This window comes from Salvelinus fontinalis, chromosome 5 (assembly GCF_029448725.1).
Source record: "Salvelinus fontinalis isolate EN_2023a chromosome 5, ASM2944872v1, whole genome shotgun sequence".
NCBI lineage: Eukaryota > Metazoa > Chordata > Actinopteri > Salmoniformes > Salmonidae > Salvelinus > Salvelinus fontinalis.
Window position 1 is genome coordinate 20,644,218 of NC_074669.1, and position 17,037 is coordinate 20,661,254.

At 43.4% G+C, this 17,037-nt stretch overlaps 2 protein-coding genes across 3 annotated transcripts in view; one reads left to right on the forward strand and one right to left on the reverse strand.

Annotated features, from left to right (window-relative positions):
- LOC129855292 (xenotropic and polytropic retrovirus receptor 1 homolog) overlaps positions 1 to 6,925 on the forward strand; it is a 109,011-nt gene extending 102,086 nt beyond the window's left edge. Inside the window, exon 15 of the mRNA XM_055922788.1 lies at positions 78 to 6,925. Within this exon, the coding sequence (XP_055778763.1) occupies positions 78 to 138 (61 nt within the window). The 3' untranslated portion in view covers positions 139 to 6,925. The remainder of the gene's footprint in view (positions 1 to 77) is intronic.
- A 202-nt stretch (positions 6,926 to 7,127) lies between these two features.
- LOC129855291 (paired amphipathic helix protein Sin3b-like) lies at positions 7,128 to 16,967 on the reverse strand. Of its 2 annotated transcripts, none has more exons than XM_055922787.1 (19): positions 16,228 to 16,967; positions 15,031 to 15,137; positions 14,656 to 14,809; positions 14,064 to 14,402; positions 13,716 to 13,868; positions 13,493 to 13,615; positions 13,315 to 13,404; positions 13,085 to 13,203; positions 12,691 to 12,904; positions 12,159 to 12,275; positions 11,767 to 12,005; positions 11,474 to 11,657; positions 10,647 to 11,361; positions 10,309 to 10,478; positions 9,979 to 10,152; positions 9,658 to 9,750; positions 8,913 to 9,007; positions 8,343 to 8,541; positions 7,128 to 8,065 (listed from the first exon to the last, which is right to left on the reverse strand). In XM_055922787.1, the coding sequence occupies exons 1-19, from the start codon at positions 16,357 to 16,359 to the stop codon at positions 7,835 to 7,837; spliced, it is 3,648 nt and encodes a 1,215-aa protein (XP_055778762.1). In that variant the 5' UTR covers positions 16,360 to 16,967; the 3' UTR covers positions 7,128 to 7,834. The 2 variants fall into 2 exon arrangements, with proteins under 2 accessions (XP_055778762.1, XP_055778761.1); XM_055922786.1 differs by having other exon boundaries at positions 14,043 to 14,402.
- Between the last annotated feature and the right edge of the window lie 70 nt (positions 16,968 to 17,037).

A 17,037-nucleotide genomic window follows, 5' to 3' on the forward strand; every position in this document is an offset into this window, starting at 1 on the left:
CCATTGCCAGGAGTCTGTATATGGTGGCCTTGTGTTTGTCTGACAGTATCCATGTGTGTGTTCCTTCTCGCGTCCAGATCATCCAAGAAGGACACCAAGGTGTTGATAGAGGATACGGATGATGAGGCCTTCAGCTGAGCCCAGGGCACCAGCTCTACACCCCCAGTGATCTTATCACTCCATCACAGAGCTGCCTCACCACACACACACACACACACACACACACACACACACACACACACACACACCACACACACACACACACACACACACACACACACACACACACACACACACACACACACACACACACACACACACACGAGACATAGACAGACATAGACATACAGACACACACACACACACACACACACACACACAGACATAGACAGACATAGACATACAGACACAAACTAATATATACATGCACAGAGACACACACAACAATTAACTTACTCAAGCACAATCTCAGTATATGATATTGGTATAGATGAGGTGGAATTACACACACACAGTTCTGAGTTGTTCAGACCAAGAGGGATACACACAGGAACATATTGGAGAAAAAAACACCCAGACCTGGGATTTTCCAATGAGTACTTTTATTTTTTTAACAGACTCCTTTAGTTTATTTTCTTTATGTTAATACTTTTTAGTTTATATATTTGTTTTTGTAGTTCTTTGCCATTTTTAAAGATGTAATAATAGAGAATAAACAACTGTTTACATGCATTTAGTATATCAGGATCAACAGGGATAAGACATATTAATCAAAAAGACTAATAATAACCAACCTGTGCATGGACTCTGGAACATCAACCACAGCATATCAACAACATCAACTGGTTTCAACCTGTTGCTTCTTTTTCTATTCTGCGTTTTGGGTTGATTTTGTTTATTGAGTTGTAATAATGAAGCCGGTGTAAAACCCTGGCGGCACTTGCAGGAAAAGTGCATTTCATACAAACAAACCAAAACAACTTGTACAAAAATATAATTTGAACATATTTGAGTCTGTTAAAGTTGCTTTGTATATTTGTTCTTGTGCGTTATTTGGATGTCAGAACTATTATGTACCCCATGTATTATTTAGAAGAATGACAATAGCTTGAGCATCTGTGCAATGATATTGATGTGTTTCTCAATGGTGGGAATGTTGTTAGACTTGTGCCATGCTTTCTAGAAGCCGTTGTTGTGGAAGAGTACAAACTCTTCCGGTGGCTCATTCCCCCTCTCATACAAGCCTGGCCCACAGATCAGTTGGTCAGCAACACGGTACAACTTCAAAGTGATCTAATTAGCTCATGGCAAGTGCCCTACACGTGCAAAACTGTACTTTGCTTTTCTGCCAAACGTGTTATTTGAATGAATGTCATTCGCTGGCGTAGCATCAACCATCTAGCTAGCCTGAGAAGAATGGTCTGTTCTGTGCGGCAGTGGAGTTGAGGAGACTGACTGAGCGGTTTTTCCATTTCTCTGCCCTTTAGGGAAACTATCCCATTCTCTTTTGATCAGTCAACAACTGAAACGGCACTGTGACTGTTTTTCTATTGCAGTGTTTTCTACTGATGGTGTGGGGCACTTTGTGTCTGTTCTGTTGTTTTGCTATCGGCCTTCTCAGACCAGTGGCGACAGAGATCAGCTGACAGTGTCCAGCGTTTCCACTGGGGTTTCTCTGACTGCGATACTGCCCAAGTGGGTCATGTGGAATCTTCACAGGATACTGTTGACATCTGAAGAGGGCTTTTCCATGGGAGGAATGCCCTGGTTAAACATGAGATCATCATCTGTCATGTCTGCTAGCCCTCTCACTCTTCAAATAACAGTCCTCACCCTAATCTCTGTCATCTCTCTGAAAGATCTATGACTTTTACAACGTAGCTGCTGCATCACCACTTTTGAATATAGAATGCATGCGTCATGTACAGTATCATAGGCCCTGGGACTCTGCATGTGTTAGAGTTTTTACTAGTGGTAGTGTTTGTCAGGCTTATTGACTAGAACAGGGACAAAGTGAGTGAGTTGTATCTCTGCTGTGTCAGGTGATCTTTAATCCTGAAAAGACCTTGCTGTGAAACAGTAGTTCTCAGATCAGATAGCCATGATTAAACGGGCCTGTCCTCCTTGGGTTGTAAGGCCTGCAGTATTTACTGGGTTTTAAGGGTTAGTTCAGTTTCAAGTCTCAGTGGCCAAACAATCTGTTGAAGGTGAGGGTGATTTCTGTTACCAGCTCATTCTACAGTACATGTCAGTTTCTCTTGCTTTTTTTTGGCAATGCACTCATCAACAAAGCTCATGATTTTGCTGTAATGTTTGCTTTAATGTACTTTTTATAACTTTTATAGTGAATTTTGGTTTTGCCAAGAAAAATAACACCATGGAAATTGTACAACTGTTAGTGCTCTTTTTGTTTGTCTATTTTGTCACATGCATGCTTTACTTGTAGACAAATATTATTTGCAAGCACAATCTTTATCGGCTGTAGCTTTGAAAGTGGGTAAGCCCCTTTTTGTGGGCTTTCTGGCTTTTCAAAGGAAGGATTAGTGTATGTCACTGCCTGTTTCTCTCCCCTCCCAGTGTGTGAAATCCTGTCTCACTCTGTGGCTAAGCTGTTTACATGACGCAGTAGCCATGAGTTGATGAGCATGAGCTTGTCTTTATTATTTAGACTGTTGACGTGTCTAAGATTAAATTACGGTTGGGGACCCAGCACAAAATCTTTGTGTAAAGTTCATAGGCTACAAAATGTGTTGCAAATGCTTAGAAGTGCAATCAACATCCAGAATGACATACAATGGCTTGTGCCTTTGAGTTATATTTCTTATTGTGGTGAGGATTGTAGTCAGAAAGACATATGGCAGTTAGGGCTGTGCCATGGCGTCTGGTACGTCATTAAAACCACTATCACAAAACACACAATTAAATTCTCTAACTACGGAGTGCGTCCTCTTTGTTGGAAGTATAGTTGCTCCCACTTTCTTCCCATACTCACTATAACTACTGAACAGGCCAGTCAGCCAGTCTTTCCACCAAAAAAACACTGCTCCAAGGATGCCTTTACATTCCTTGTAGCTTTTGCATTTCAGGCCTTTTAAAGTGATGGAGAGCTCTTCTACGCCCTCAAAACACATACACACTGTTTAATCTCATCTAAACCTCCCTCCAACACTGTCCTCTTTTGTCAGAGCAAAAACTTCTCCCTCCAACTTCATGATTATTTTAGTATCGCTCTACCGATTGTCTTGCCTGCATGCTGGTTTTGTTTTCCACTGTACATGTCTATTTATTTTTCATTATATGAAGAACACTAATTATTTTAGCTGTTCTGATCATTCTTGATTGCATTCAGAAAGTATTCAAACCCCTTCTATTTTCCACTTTGTTACGTTAACCTCATTCTAAAATTAAGTTATTTTTCCTCATCAATCTACACACAATGACAAAGGAAACAGGTTATCAATTTTAGAAAATTGAGTTAAAAAAATTCTACCTTAAAAATCAATCAGTCAATCAGACCCTTTAATCAGTACTTTGTTGAAGCACCTTTGGCAGCGATTACAGCCTCGAGTCTTCTTGGATATAACGCTACAAGCTTGGCACACCTGTATTTGGGGAGTTTCTCCCATTCTTCTCTGCAGATCCATTCAAGCTCTGTCAGGTTGGATGGGGATCATCTCTGATCATCTCTGCACAGCTATTTTCAGGGTCTCTCCAGAGACGTTCGATCGGGTTCAAGTCCGGGCTCTGGCTGGGCCACAACGACATTGAGACTTGTCCCAAAGCCACTCCTGTGTTGTCTTGGCTGTATGCTTAGGCTCGTGGTCATGTTGGAAGGTGAACCATTGCCCCAGTTTGAGGTCCTGAGCAGGCTTTCATCAAGGATCTCTCTGTACTTTGGTCCATTCATCTTTGCCTCGATCCTGATGAGTCTCCTGGTCCATGCCGCTGAAAAACATCCCCACACTATGATGCTGCCACCACCATGCTTCACTGTAGGGATGGTGCCAGGTTTCCTCCAGACGTGACGCTTTCAGGGCAAAGAGTTGAATCTTGGTTTCATCAGACCAGAGAATATTGTTTCTCATGGTCAGAGTCCTTTAACCTTTTATCTTTTACTGGGTGGCTTCCGTCTGGCCACTACCATAAAGGCCTGATTGGTATAGTGCTGCAGAGATGGCTGTCCTTCTGGAAGGTTCTCCCATCTCTACAGAGGAACTCTGGAGCTCTGTCAGAGTGACCATCGGGTTCTTGGTCACCTCCCTGACCAAGGCCCTTTTAACCCGATTGCTCAGTTTTGCCGGGCGGCCAGCTCTAGAAAGAGTTGATGGTTCCAAACTTCTTCCATTTATAAATGATGGAGGCCACTGTGTTTTTGGGGACCTTCAATGCTGCAGAAATGTTTTGGTAACCCTTCCCCAGATATGTGCCGACAAGTGTGGGACCTTATATAGAAAGGTGTGCCATTCCATATCATATCCAATCAATTGAATTTACCACAGGTGGACTCCAATCAAGTTGTAGAAACATCAAGGATGATCAATGGAAACAGGATAATAATCAATTTATAATAAATAATCAATTTTAGAACAAGGTTGAAACGTAATAAAATGTGGAAAAATTGAAGGGGTCTGAATACTTTCCAAATGCACTGCATATTTTGTTTTCCATTTAACTTTAAAACAAACAGCATTATAGGTGCTGAGGAGCATTTTGATGGTTCACAATCCTGCATTCAAATGTAAAACCTGTTGAATTGTGTTTGTAAAAAAAGAAACAGTTAGACGTTCATCTGGATTGTGATTGGTCATATTTTGTTGCGGTTTCTATACTTTTTCCTGGCTCCCTCATCCTCAGGGTTCATTGGCATCCAGGGCTACTGGAGGGAGGGGACTAGGGGTTGGCACAACCCTCACTCCATAGTGTCGACACGAACAAGATACTAATGGAGGACATTATCTTATAAGCATTCTAATGCATATACAGTGGCTTCGGAAAGTATTCAGACTCCTTGACTTTTTCCACATTGTTACATTACAGCCTTATTCTAAAACCTACACACAATACCTGACAAAGTGAAAACAGCTTTGTAGCAATTTCTGCAAATGTATTAAATTTAAAACTAATACCTTAAGTAAATAAGTATTCAGACCCTTTGCTATGAGACTCAAAATTGTTTCCATTGATCATCCTTGAGACATTTCTACAACTTGATTAGAGTCCACCTGTGGTAGATTAAATTGATTGGACATGACTTGGAAAGGCACACACATGCCTATATAAGGCCCCACAGTTGACAGTGCATGTCAGAGCAAAAACCAAGCCATGAGGTCGAATTAGAGCTCCGAGACAGGATTGTGTCGAAGGCACAGATCTGAGATCTGAGGAAGGGTACAAACAAATTTCAGCAGCATTGAAGATCCCCAAGAACACAGTGGCCATCATTCTTAAATTGAAGAAGTTTGGAAACACGAAGTTTCTTTCTAGAGTTGCCCAGCCAAACTGAGCAATCGGGGGAGAAGGGCCTTGGTCAGGGAGGTGACCAAGAACCCAATGGTCACTCTGACAGAGCTCCAGAGTTCCTCTGTGGAGATGGGACAATGTTCCAGAAGGGCAATAATTGCAGCACAAGACCAATCAAGCCGTTATAGTAGAGCGGCTAGACTGAAGACACTCAGTAAAAGGCACGACAGCCCGCTTGAGGTTCACCAAAAGGCACCTAAAGATTATCCAACCATGAGAAACAAGATCCTCTGGTCTGATGAAATCAAGATTGAACATTTGGCCTGAATGCCAAGCGTCACCATCCCTACGTTGAAGCATGGTGGCAGCATCATGCCGTGGGGATGTTTTTCAGCAGCAGGTACTGGGAGTCTAGTCAGGATTGAGGGAAAGATGAACAGAACACAGTACAGAGAGATCCTTCATGAAAACAAGCTCCAGAGCTCTCAGGACCTCAGACTGGGGCGAAGGTTCACCTTCATACTGGACAACGACCCGAAGCACACAGCGAAGACAACGCAAGAGTGGCTTCAGGACAAGTCTCTTTATGTCCTTGAGTGGCCCAGCCAGAGCCCGGACTTGAACTCGATCAAACATCTCTGGAGACCTGAAAATAGCTGTGCAGCAAAGCTCTCCATCCAACCGGACATAGCTTGAGAGGATCTGCAGAGAAGAAATTGCCCAAATACACATATGCCAAGCTTGTAGCATCTCTTACCCAAGAAGACTCAATGCTGTAATCGCTGCCAAAAGGTGCTTCAACAAAGTACTGAGTAAAGGGTCTTAATACTTACGTGATTGCTAATAAAAAAAACTTTTCTGTATTGTGTGTAGATTGATACAATTGTATTTTTCCTCAATTTTAGAATAAAGCTGTAACGTAAAAAAATGTGAAGTCATGGGGTGTGAATATGTCCCGAAGGCACTGTATGACTGACTAACAGTTACTCAGTAATTTATAAAACAACTGACCAATGTCTAATGACAAGAGATGGTCAAAGTGATAACCCTTTGACAGAGGGTTACTTTGTAAGACCTGAATGATAACCAAGCCCTGACATCACAATTCCCCACTCAATGATTTGCTGATTTCACTGCTTGTTAAATCCCATGATTTTAAGTGTTTGATATCTCTGCATCTTTACTTCCTTCTTGATGTTGTACCCTTTCTTTCTAAAAGTGGAAGACTGTAACGGTGTCTATAGTAACTAGATGTACTTTGATTACATTATGAAAAACGATAGATCAGATGTGCTTGTGTTTTAAAGAGACAAAGGAAACATCTTACAATCCCCCTTTGACGGAGTAGTTTGTAAATGTTGTGTATAACGGTGTACTACAATGGTCTCATTTGTATTTCTGTATACACTTTGGTTATCCTGTCATATCTGGGTTTTATAAACCACGTTAATTTTTAAAACTGTCACCCTGGCTCTGGCTTTTTTATTTGTTCAATTCCATAATAATAATTTTAAAAAAGATTTGTCTGTACCGAGATCTCCTAATATTGAACATAAACATACTCAGGTGAGGAATTTTGTTTGCAAGTTCTTTGGAAGGAACCCATACCTTAAGTTCTTCAGCCCAACACAATCAAATGAAAGAAAAGACCAGGCTTTTCCAGGCTGTTTAAGAATTCACAACTAGGTTGTTTATTTTCATGATAACTGACAGGATAAATGTTATACATTCTTTTTTAACACTGATTTTGTTTATTGTAGTATGCAAAATGACGAAATCATGAATATGATACATAATTCCAAATGTTCCGTAAAAGTAGCACAATTGAATTAATTGTGAGCACTCGTCACCCTGGCAATCATCCATTTTTAGATTAGTCACAAGACAAAAAAAAAATTACCCGAAAAAAAGAATGTCAAGAATTGGCTGCCAGCAAACACTTAGATCCATGTAAAATGTTACAATTCATTCATCGTATTCATGTAAATGCATATATAAAATGTGTACAGTTGTATATGCACATACAGTAATGCAATTACTTAAGTTGAGCTTACTGTACAAAAGACATGAGTATGACACATTTTTTCTAACCATTTCTCCCAGTACTTCAGTATAAACATATACAAACAAACAAAGGCCCTCTGGCTTCAGAAGCTAAAAACTACAACGGACTTATAAAAAGAGACATTCACATTTCTGAAACAAACTCAATGATTTTAATCTCCCGTCCCTCTGCTTGCACTGCGGACTGTGTGAACAGAGAAACAACGTGGGTGAGTCAGGTGAAGATCTCCTGTGTTCCGTGCTGGATTCCCCCAGGATGCCCCTGTCTCTCAGTCTCTCTCCATGTGTGTGTAGTGAGTGTGTGTGGCCTCTACGGAGAGGGGGGTTTCCTACTGTAATGCACCTGGTATCTGTTGACAGGCAGGCCTTTGACCTGTGTGTTGAGGCAGGTGGTCTTGCACGGAATCATGTCCTCCTCCTCCTCACCTATCAGCCAGTCGTGGACCGAGCGCTCGGCCGCCGGGGTCACGTGCTCCACCAGCCAGCCCTGGTGCCACTTGTCAAACCGCTCGTGCTGGTTCACAGCAACCTTGTGCTGGGACTGGGGGAGAGAGACAGAGGGGAAGAGTCAGTCACTGTCAGACAAACAGACAGTGCCTTAAAAGGGACAACATTCCACAGTGGAAGCACTGGATGACGAGTGCCATGACGATGTCTAACTGATGCCAAAACAAGACATAACACTTCAAACATGTTGGAAGCAGCTATAACTATAAATACCTTTATATAAATATTGTCCCTTCTCTAGTTCAATGCCCACCTTAACTTCTCTTAAACTCACACACATGCAATCCCAGACATAAATTGGTCGAAGCTACCTTCCTCGCTTTGACCAGTGCTCCCCGGCGGTACATGTAGTCCTCAGAGTTCATGACGAACACCATCTTGTGGGTGTTGAGTTTAAAGCGGCAGTCCAGGCTGCCAGCACTCTCCACTCCCAGCTGCCTGTGCCACTCCCGTCTGCAGCGCATTGCTTCCACCTGCCGCACTTGCCAGCGTCTGAAGTGCCTCAGGTTCCTACACACACACACACACACACACACACACACACACACACACACACACACACACACACACACACACAGGGGACAGTCAGAGTATATCAGACGGAAAATACTGTGGTTCAGACAGAGGACCACAGTGAAGCAAAGTACAGTAATATTCAAATCAGAGCCTATGCTAGGACTAATGTTGTGCTTGGCTGTTTTGGCAAGCAGAAACGATCTATCTGCACTGCAGTGCTTTTGACAGTCATCAGTTAAGACAGTGAAATTACAAAATGTGAAAACACAGGATTGCCATGTAACGTCTCAGGAATTCAGGTGGCATCATATGATGGCCAATATATGGACATCACAACCAAAGTTAATTGCGTGAATCTCACTTACCTGGGCAAAAATACCGGTTTGAAAAAGTAGCCTTCGTTCTGTGAGCAAAGCGTTGACTCTGTCCCTACAAACTGTTCCATGTAGCTGGACAGGCACTGGACAGGGAGAGACATGTGTCAATATCAAAACAATGCAATTACAGAAGGCCATAAACTCAATCATAAGCAAAGCTTGATGAGTTGGTTATTTGAATCAGCTTTGCAAAAAACAAAATGTGCACCCAGGGGGGAGTTTGGGAAACCCTGCTTTAGGGCAGTGTTATTTATACTATTTAGCGTGGACCCCATTTTTTTCCACCAGAATTTCAGGGGACCCCACTTTTTTGCAATCATTTCTCACGGCCCCACCAAAAAAAGAATGACATCCTTAAAATCTGTATATTTTTACATCAAGAAATAAACCTTCAATTTATTACATTTTAATCTCTCATCAAAATAAACCAATAAATGTACTTTATCACATTTTATTTTTTAAATTATCTTTCTCAAAAACGTTTGTATATTGTCCCATACAATGATCTGTATTCTTACTTTTTGGTTCCAGCTACTGAAGACCTATTGAGACATCCAGTCAAAAAAAATAGGGGGGGGGGGGGGGGGGGGGGCTTTCCCAACCCCGACTTTGAATACCACTACCTTAGAGCACAGCAGGTTGCCATACAAGGCCAGTCTATGTTCATGTCCAAAAGGGAATACTATGACATTCTAAAGGTGCTAACAGTGCGACTGTCCGTAGGATTCTTTACCTGTACATCCAATGGATCATCAGCCTGGGCCTCCTCTGTGTCCAGCAGCTCAATGGTCAAGGTCACCTGGCCTTGGTTCTGAATGAACATTACCTACAAAATAATTCACATCCCATTAAACATCAATGATCAACATGACGGTTTCAGAATGCACAAAATCTCTATTATAATAGGCAGCAGCTGAACTCCTACCAACTATGAGCAAAACCATCCTGTTTCAACCAAGTAAAATGTCCACCCCCCAAAAAGCACAGAATTCAATAGAAAATCTCTTCAAATATACAAGGCTCAGCGTTTGTCCCCCCCAGGGCAGGCCGTTACCTTAAAGCAGTTCTCCTCGGCCATTACCCTCTCCGACTTCCACTGGTAGCTGGTCTCCCAGGCTGTTCTCACACACTGGGACGACAGGTTAGCCCCCGCCGCGCCCCTCTTTCTCTCGGCCAGGTACAGCTCAGCCACCTGTAGGCACACCTCGTCACTCACCAGGTGCTGCAGCTGCAGGAAGAGAGAGAGAAATGACATGCATTCTGAGAACAATCAAACACCTCAGGATTGCTTTATTCTTGAGGTAAAGAATGAATAGGTAGTTAACGGATATGCATCTGGTTCTGTAGATTATTAATGAAAACTGGCAAGTAGAGAGACACTGACCTGTCTAATGATGTTCTGGATGAGCTTGTCGATGGTGAAGCCAATGTAGGCATGGATGGTGAACATCTCCCGCAATGTGTCCTCATACTGTGTGGACTCCAGGTTCCCATCCAGAAGACTGCGCACCATATCCAGGAATGCTGGATAGTACTCCTCCAGTTCTACCTCACCTGTAGAGCAAGTTCACAGGTCATTGAACAGACACTAGCTAGCTACAGAACTTCCCTCTCAAAATAAACATGGCAAACTTGAGCCTAATGTTCCCTCTCCTGTACACAGATACACAAACAAATGCAGGCTACTAAATATGAAGGACGTTAGATCTGAGAAGTTCATACTGGGCTGTTTGAGGCGGAGCTCCATGGCCAGGTCGCGGCCCTCGGCCATCAGAAGCCTCTCACGGTTCTGCTCTGCCCGGTGCTCCAACAGTTGCCTCTCCGCCTGCCGGTACACCCTCAGCAGCCGCTGGCACAGGGTCTGGTGAAGCCGCAGGAAGAAGTACCAGTTGTTGTTGACGAAGAACAGGTTGTAGACTCCGTCCAGCTCCTTCTGGTGCTCTGCCTCAGGGTCTCTCAGGTCCACCTTCTCCCCTCCCTCTGGAGCCAGGCTATGGGACGAGGCTACACCAAGCACTGTCTGAGGAGAGGCGCAGCGCCGCCGCCTCGACTCCCCGTTCAGCTGCTGATGCTGTGGTTGATGTTGCTGACTGCCTGATGTTGCTACGGCTCCTGGTATACCGCCACAGCCTCCTCCCCGGTCTCCTCTCTCCTCCACCTCCTCGTCCGTCCACTCCTCCGTCTCGCTGAGCTCGCCCCGGCGGGAGAAGAAGAGGTCGGGGACAAAGTGCTGGATGATGCGCTTGATGTGGTCCTTGTCGTCTTTGTGGATGGTGGGCTGGCGTTTGACGTGGTAGATGATTAGAGAGGCGGCATCCTCCAGGATCTGCTTGTCCTCGTAGGTGAACACCATGTGGGGATCGCTGACCGCTGGCGCGCTGCTCCCGTCATGCCCCTGCTGGACCACGCCCCCCTCCTCTGTGCTCTGCTCCTGACGCTGAGGGGGACAAACGCACAGGTTAGACAACACAGGAGAACATCTCCTTTCTAAAGAACCTTTGATGGATCGGTCGGGCGACTAAGGAAGTAGATTGAGTCGGAGTACTCACCTCATCATAAACACTTTCAATCTCATTGAGCAGGCTCTTGGATCGAAGGGCCTTCATGTCATTCTGCTTGAAGTTGACCCCCTGGTGGTCCAGGGACTTGAGGTAGGCCTTCTCATACTGCTCCCTCCAGATCTTGTTGAAGCCCTGCTGGGCTTCTCGCCACTCCTCCTCCTTCGCTTTCAATCTACAGACACAGCAGAGAGGACATCGAAGAATTAACACACACAGAGAGATTCACATTGGTCAAGTAATTTGGGTCAAATCTCTGCATGTGTACGTGTGTGTACCCTGACCTCTTGAGCACCACAGGCACGGCAGTAGCAGGGCTCCTCTTCAGCCCCTCTATAATCTCAGGGGCCTTGTCGCCGTAGATACGGTAGATGGCTCGCCGCTGGATGACCTCAGATGTGCCTCCCAGACAATCGTCCAGACGGAAGCGATCCTGGTCCTCAGGCGACAGACGGGACAGCTTCTTCTGAGCGCTCTCCAGGACCCGGATGGTGGCCAGGTTAGTCTCTAGGACCACATCCAACTGGAGAAAACAGGAAAATAACTGAGAAAATGTTTCTGGAACAAGGTCCTCAAAGGTGATTCCGCAGTGACGCTCTGGGTAGATAAGGGAGAATAGTCTGTTTGCATGTAGTTGGTGGCTGTAGTAGTACTTCTGATATCTCGGCTTACTTACCTCAAACCTTTCGTCCTCACAGCGATGAAGCTGCTCCTCGTATGGGGTTTTCTTTGAGCTCACAAACGTAGAGTCCTCCGACCACGAGGGGAAAGAAACCCAGGTGTCATTCAGCACCTGGAAATACACAATTTTGGTTTTACTTTAATTTTCCACACAACTGAGAACATCATCATTGATGCAAACCAGACGTTGTTGATGGGCGGAAAAAAAAGGACACTCAATTCTGATTGATCTTCAATAATTACCCCATCCTCAACCTCCTGATAAAGATATCAAGATAAAAGCACTGAATAAGCATTAGCTAAGTTTAACTCTGAATAAATGTGGAAAATCACAAGGCTCTGGCATGCTGCAGCTCAAACAAAACATGCAAAAAAAAAGTAGATTCACAGCTATTGGAGCAATAGTTACAACTTTGTAGTGTCTCCTACTAGACTCAAAGGGCTAAAAACTTGAAATAGAAATCAGAGGTGCTGGAATGGCAAATATATACACACATACACACAAAACTCCTTTCATTTATGAGCACCTCTTTGCAGATAGCAGTGCGACCGCTGCACTTGGGCTGCTGGTAAGTCTTGGGTAGTGCTCTGTAGCTGGATCCCAGGCGCTTGCAAGAGGCATAGTCGACCTCCCTGCCCCCACCTCCTTCCATGTATCGGTCTGACAGGCCAGACACTGAATGAGAGAGCTCTTTGTCCCCCAGAAAAGACTTGAACTGGGTATATAGCTCTGGAAACTTCCTGGAGGAAATAATGAACATGTTCAAATTAATCAATGGCTCAAGAGGAGACTTGGCAAAACATACTGCCCTTCATACAGTACAATAATATCATTATGCATTTATTTACTGAGAAAGACATCAGTGACTGTTCTCTCTGAAACCTCCCATGGTCCAATGCAAGCTCCCACGATCCACTTACCCCAGAAAGGGAGTGACAAGCTGCAGCAGCTCTGCTCCCGAAACCACTTCCTGGTTAAACAAAGCAATACAGCGGAGGAAGTTCTCGTATACCTCCCGACTCTTGAAGAAACGGCGAAGCTGCAACAAATCAAAACATTATTATCATCATTGGTGACCAAGGCTTTCATGATATTTGTCACAGCCAAAACACATTATGGAATAATTCCAACGCGGACACCTGGACATTACCTTGTCAAAAAATGTGAACTCCCGCAAGACTCCATGCTTCCCAACTGAGGCAAAGGACTGGTCTTTGGAGCATGAAAACTTCATCTTTTTCTAAAAACAAAAAAACATAAGCTATCACATACAGTATAGGTCTTCTAGGAAAATGGTGATGTGTATAAATGTGTGATTAAGTCCAGACCTTGAGCAGTGGTGTCATGTGAGGCAGCAGCATGGGCCTGGGTCTCTTCTTGCTCTGTTTGCTCATGTCCTCATCCTCTGCCCTCTTCAGATGGTCTTTCCCAGTCAGGGAGCTGCCAGTGAACTGAAAGGACACAATATAGAAATGCAAATTGCACTGAAAGTGAACTGATCACAGAAAATTACCATGGGCAGGATGCTCTCAGAAAGGTGAAAATACTGACCAGTGATCTCTTAGCATCTGGTAAGAACTGTCCAAACTCAGCCAGTAAGTCCTCTTGGCCTTTGAAGAGGCTGGCCACTTTTGAGAAAACTTCATCCTCTGTCATTCCACTACTACCATGACCCCGGCTCTCCTTGACCTCAAGCTGCTCCTTCTGAAAAGACAAAAACAGACAATTATTCCATCGGAGAAACCATGATATGATACACACTAATCTGCTACAATTTAAAGTAGCCTTGATGCTAGCAAACAACTTAACTTTAAGCAGACTTCACTTTATATCAAACTAATATATTGTTTTCAATTGACAGAAAAACAAATCAATTACCATATTGATGACACAGTGTACCTGGTAAGTGTGTAGTATCTCAAGGAAGGATCTGTAGATCTCTGGATGGTCTAGGAAGCGGTTTTTGATTTTGTTGACATAGCTGATTGCACTGTCAAATTCTACTGGGCTGGGCTCTGAGGCAGGGGGGGACACTGAGGAGGACTGTGGCTGGGATGGGCTCTCTCTGCTGGGGAGTGGCAAGGACAGTCTACTGGGAGGCTCTGGGGGCCCTGAGGATGAGTAGATGCTTTCAGGCGATGCCACAGCTTCACTTTGGGCAGATCCAACTTCAGCAACAGATGATCCTGTGGCACTCACAGCAGGGCTTGCCATACTCTTCCCCTGACCTGGGGACACCTACCAAAGAAAAAGGGGCACTTATTATTAACATAAATGAACTTCACAACATCCATCATAAGAGCACCTTCATGTTTGACTATTTTGGTCTGCTATGGTGGAAAGGTTATGGCAAACTCCACTTATATATAGGCCTACTACCAATACTTGGTATAATGGTTGATGAATAAAATTGGGTAACAAATGTTGTGCAGAGGCAGCCAGTATTAGAGTTTTATGCAAACCAAATCAATACACATTTAGAGGGACCCACCTGGGCAGAGAATGGGGACTGAAGGAAAACCACGCCATTCTTGGGAATCTCTATCCGATACCCCGGGGGCAGGAAGGCATTGAATCCTAAGACGAGGTCCGGGTGCCCGTGGAAGAGCTGAGACACACGGTTTATAACACCCGGTGTGTCAATGCTATGAAGGAGAGAAAGATTTTAGGCAAATTTCATAGGGACAGAGGAAGTGACCTTAAACGAGATGGCATTAAATTATATTGGGAAGCAGATTTTCTTAAGAGTAACTTCAACAGTATAAAAAAATGTATATATGAAAATCTGCTTCTCAACATAATTTAAGTAACTTCAATAGTACAAAAAAATATATGTATCAAGAAATGGCAAACAGAAATGCTATACCTTTGTGATTTGAATTCTTTCATTATGTCAAGAAATTTGTTGTATATTCCAGGGTCATTCCCAAATCGTATTTTCACTTGGTCCAGGTATGATAGGGCATCTTCAACCTTAAGGTAAAGATAATGGTGTGAAACCAAATATAAACTCAGCATATAAAAATGTTTTTTTTTTTTCTTTCTATAAGATGCTAGATATTAAGGGGTCCAGGTTAAAGACCGATAATCAACAAGAATTCTAGTGTGTGAGTGATGTTATCACTGTTATTACACATTCACAAACAGGGGCAAATGAGTTATGTTGCTCCTCAATGAAGTCATTAGCTGAACAATTTATGGTATGATGTCTTCACCATAACGCATTTAGCTATCCATCCAACTCCCTACCACTATTTGTAGTTACACTGCAAACAATAAGCAGTTAATAACTTGGCTGAGCAAGATATTACATTTTTGGGGGGCTGTGTTAGCTATATCACATCGGAACACCTTGGACGCATTGTAGCTCAAATCTGGTCAACAAGGAAAACGTTGTTAAACTGCATGGTTAACGTTAGCTAGCAAACAAAACCGATGGTTCTGTGCGGCATATGATCATCGACTTTAAAATCAGCAATACGAATAAACAATACAATAGCTAACGTTAGCATGGCGTATTGAGAAAACCCTACTCATAAACTAGCTGGCAAGTTATCAAACGAATAACGTTACTGTATGTTGGCTAACGTTAGTTAGTTGTCGGATTACAAACTAGCTAGCAAACAATAGCGCGTATTTAAAGACAGGTCTCCCATTTTGTGCCAACAAACACCATCCCATTCTAGACAACTTAAATGTGACTTTTTTTCTGGCATTGCGGGTTCAGATGCCCAACTTCAGATGCCCAAAGTTATCCAACAATGAAAAGTAGCTAACTAACCAGTCAAAAGCAACTAACATAGCTATATATGTTATACTGTGCAGTATCTGGATGACCCAATGAATGATTTTTAAAATCGTGTCTAACGCAATTGAAGAATCCAAGTTATCTGGCGTTAGTTAACCTACACTAAAGTACTGTTCATGCGACATTCTATTCAGAACACCTTTATGATTAACTAACTAGCAAACGTTAACTCCTGAGCATGAAGAGAAAGACAATATCTGACGAACACAAAATGGTTCTGGGGAAGACTTTCCCCTTTTTGTTCCCGTCTCTTACCTTCAGTTTTTGAAAGTGCTGTTGTTGCACTTGCTTTTGTACAACATAGGCCTTGTCTTGAATTTGGTTTATTTGCTTCGTGTTGCTGTGTGCCTGAATTTTCGCCATGGTCCCGGAGATAGTAACAGACATACAGCCACTTCTACTTGGTTGATTATACGCTTTGGTATCTGGTTGTTGGCTAGCCGACAAAAATCTTGCCTTCGTCGGGAAGCTAGCTAGCTAGCAACGCTTAGTTGGCTAGCTAGCTAGTAGAGAACGTTAGCCAGCAAGCAAAATAAGGAAAATCCAGCCAAGTAACAATGATGGGAATAAGCTACGACTCGATGCGACTTTGATTAAAAGCCATTATCGGTCCAACAAGTAACTACTGCTGGTAAGCTGTCAGAGTGAAGCCTCTGAAAAAAGCTTTGAGACAATGGTTGCTGATTATGATATTTTAAATAAACTATTGCCTGTCTCTTTAAATTCGGCGGCAGCTGTACAGCCAGTCTTGGCGTCCGGAAGCAGAGACGGAAGAAGAAGCGAGACACCCCACTCCCTCATTTTTTCTGGATACATTACCGTCAAGGAACTAAACCGAGCAGACACTGCTGCTATTGCATTGTTGACTATGGAAGAACCACCCCGTTAAGCCGACCGGAACCGATCATTTCTTTCAAAGGCAAACGGCCTGAGTAAAAACTCTTTATTTATCCACCTTCTTTGTCCGGAAGCACAGTCGATCAGAGAAATTCCAATGCGCAGACGCATGGAGAAACGGGTGGAGCTTCACGAGCAAAGTATGGATTTTTCTCCATCCTCCTTACC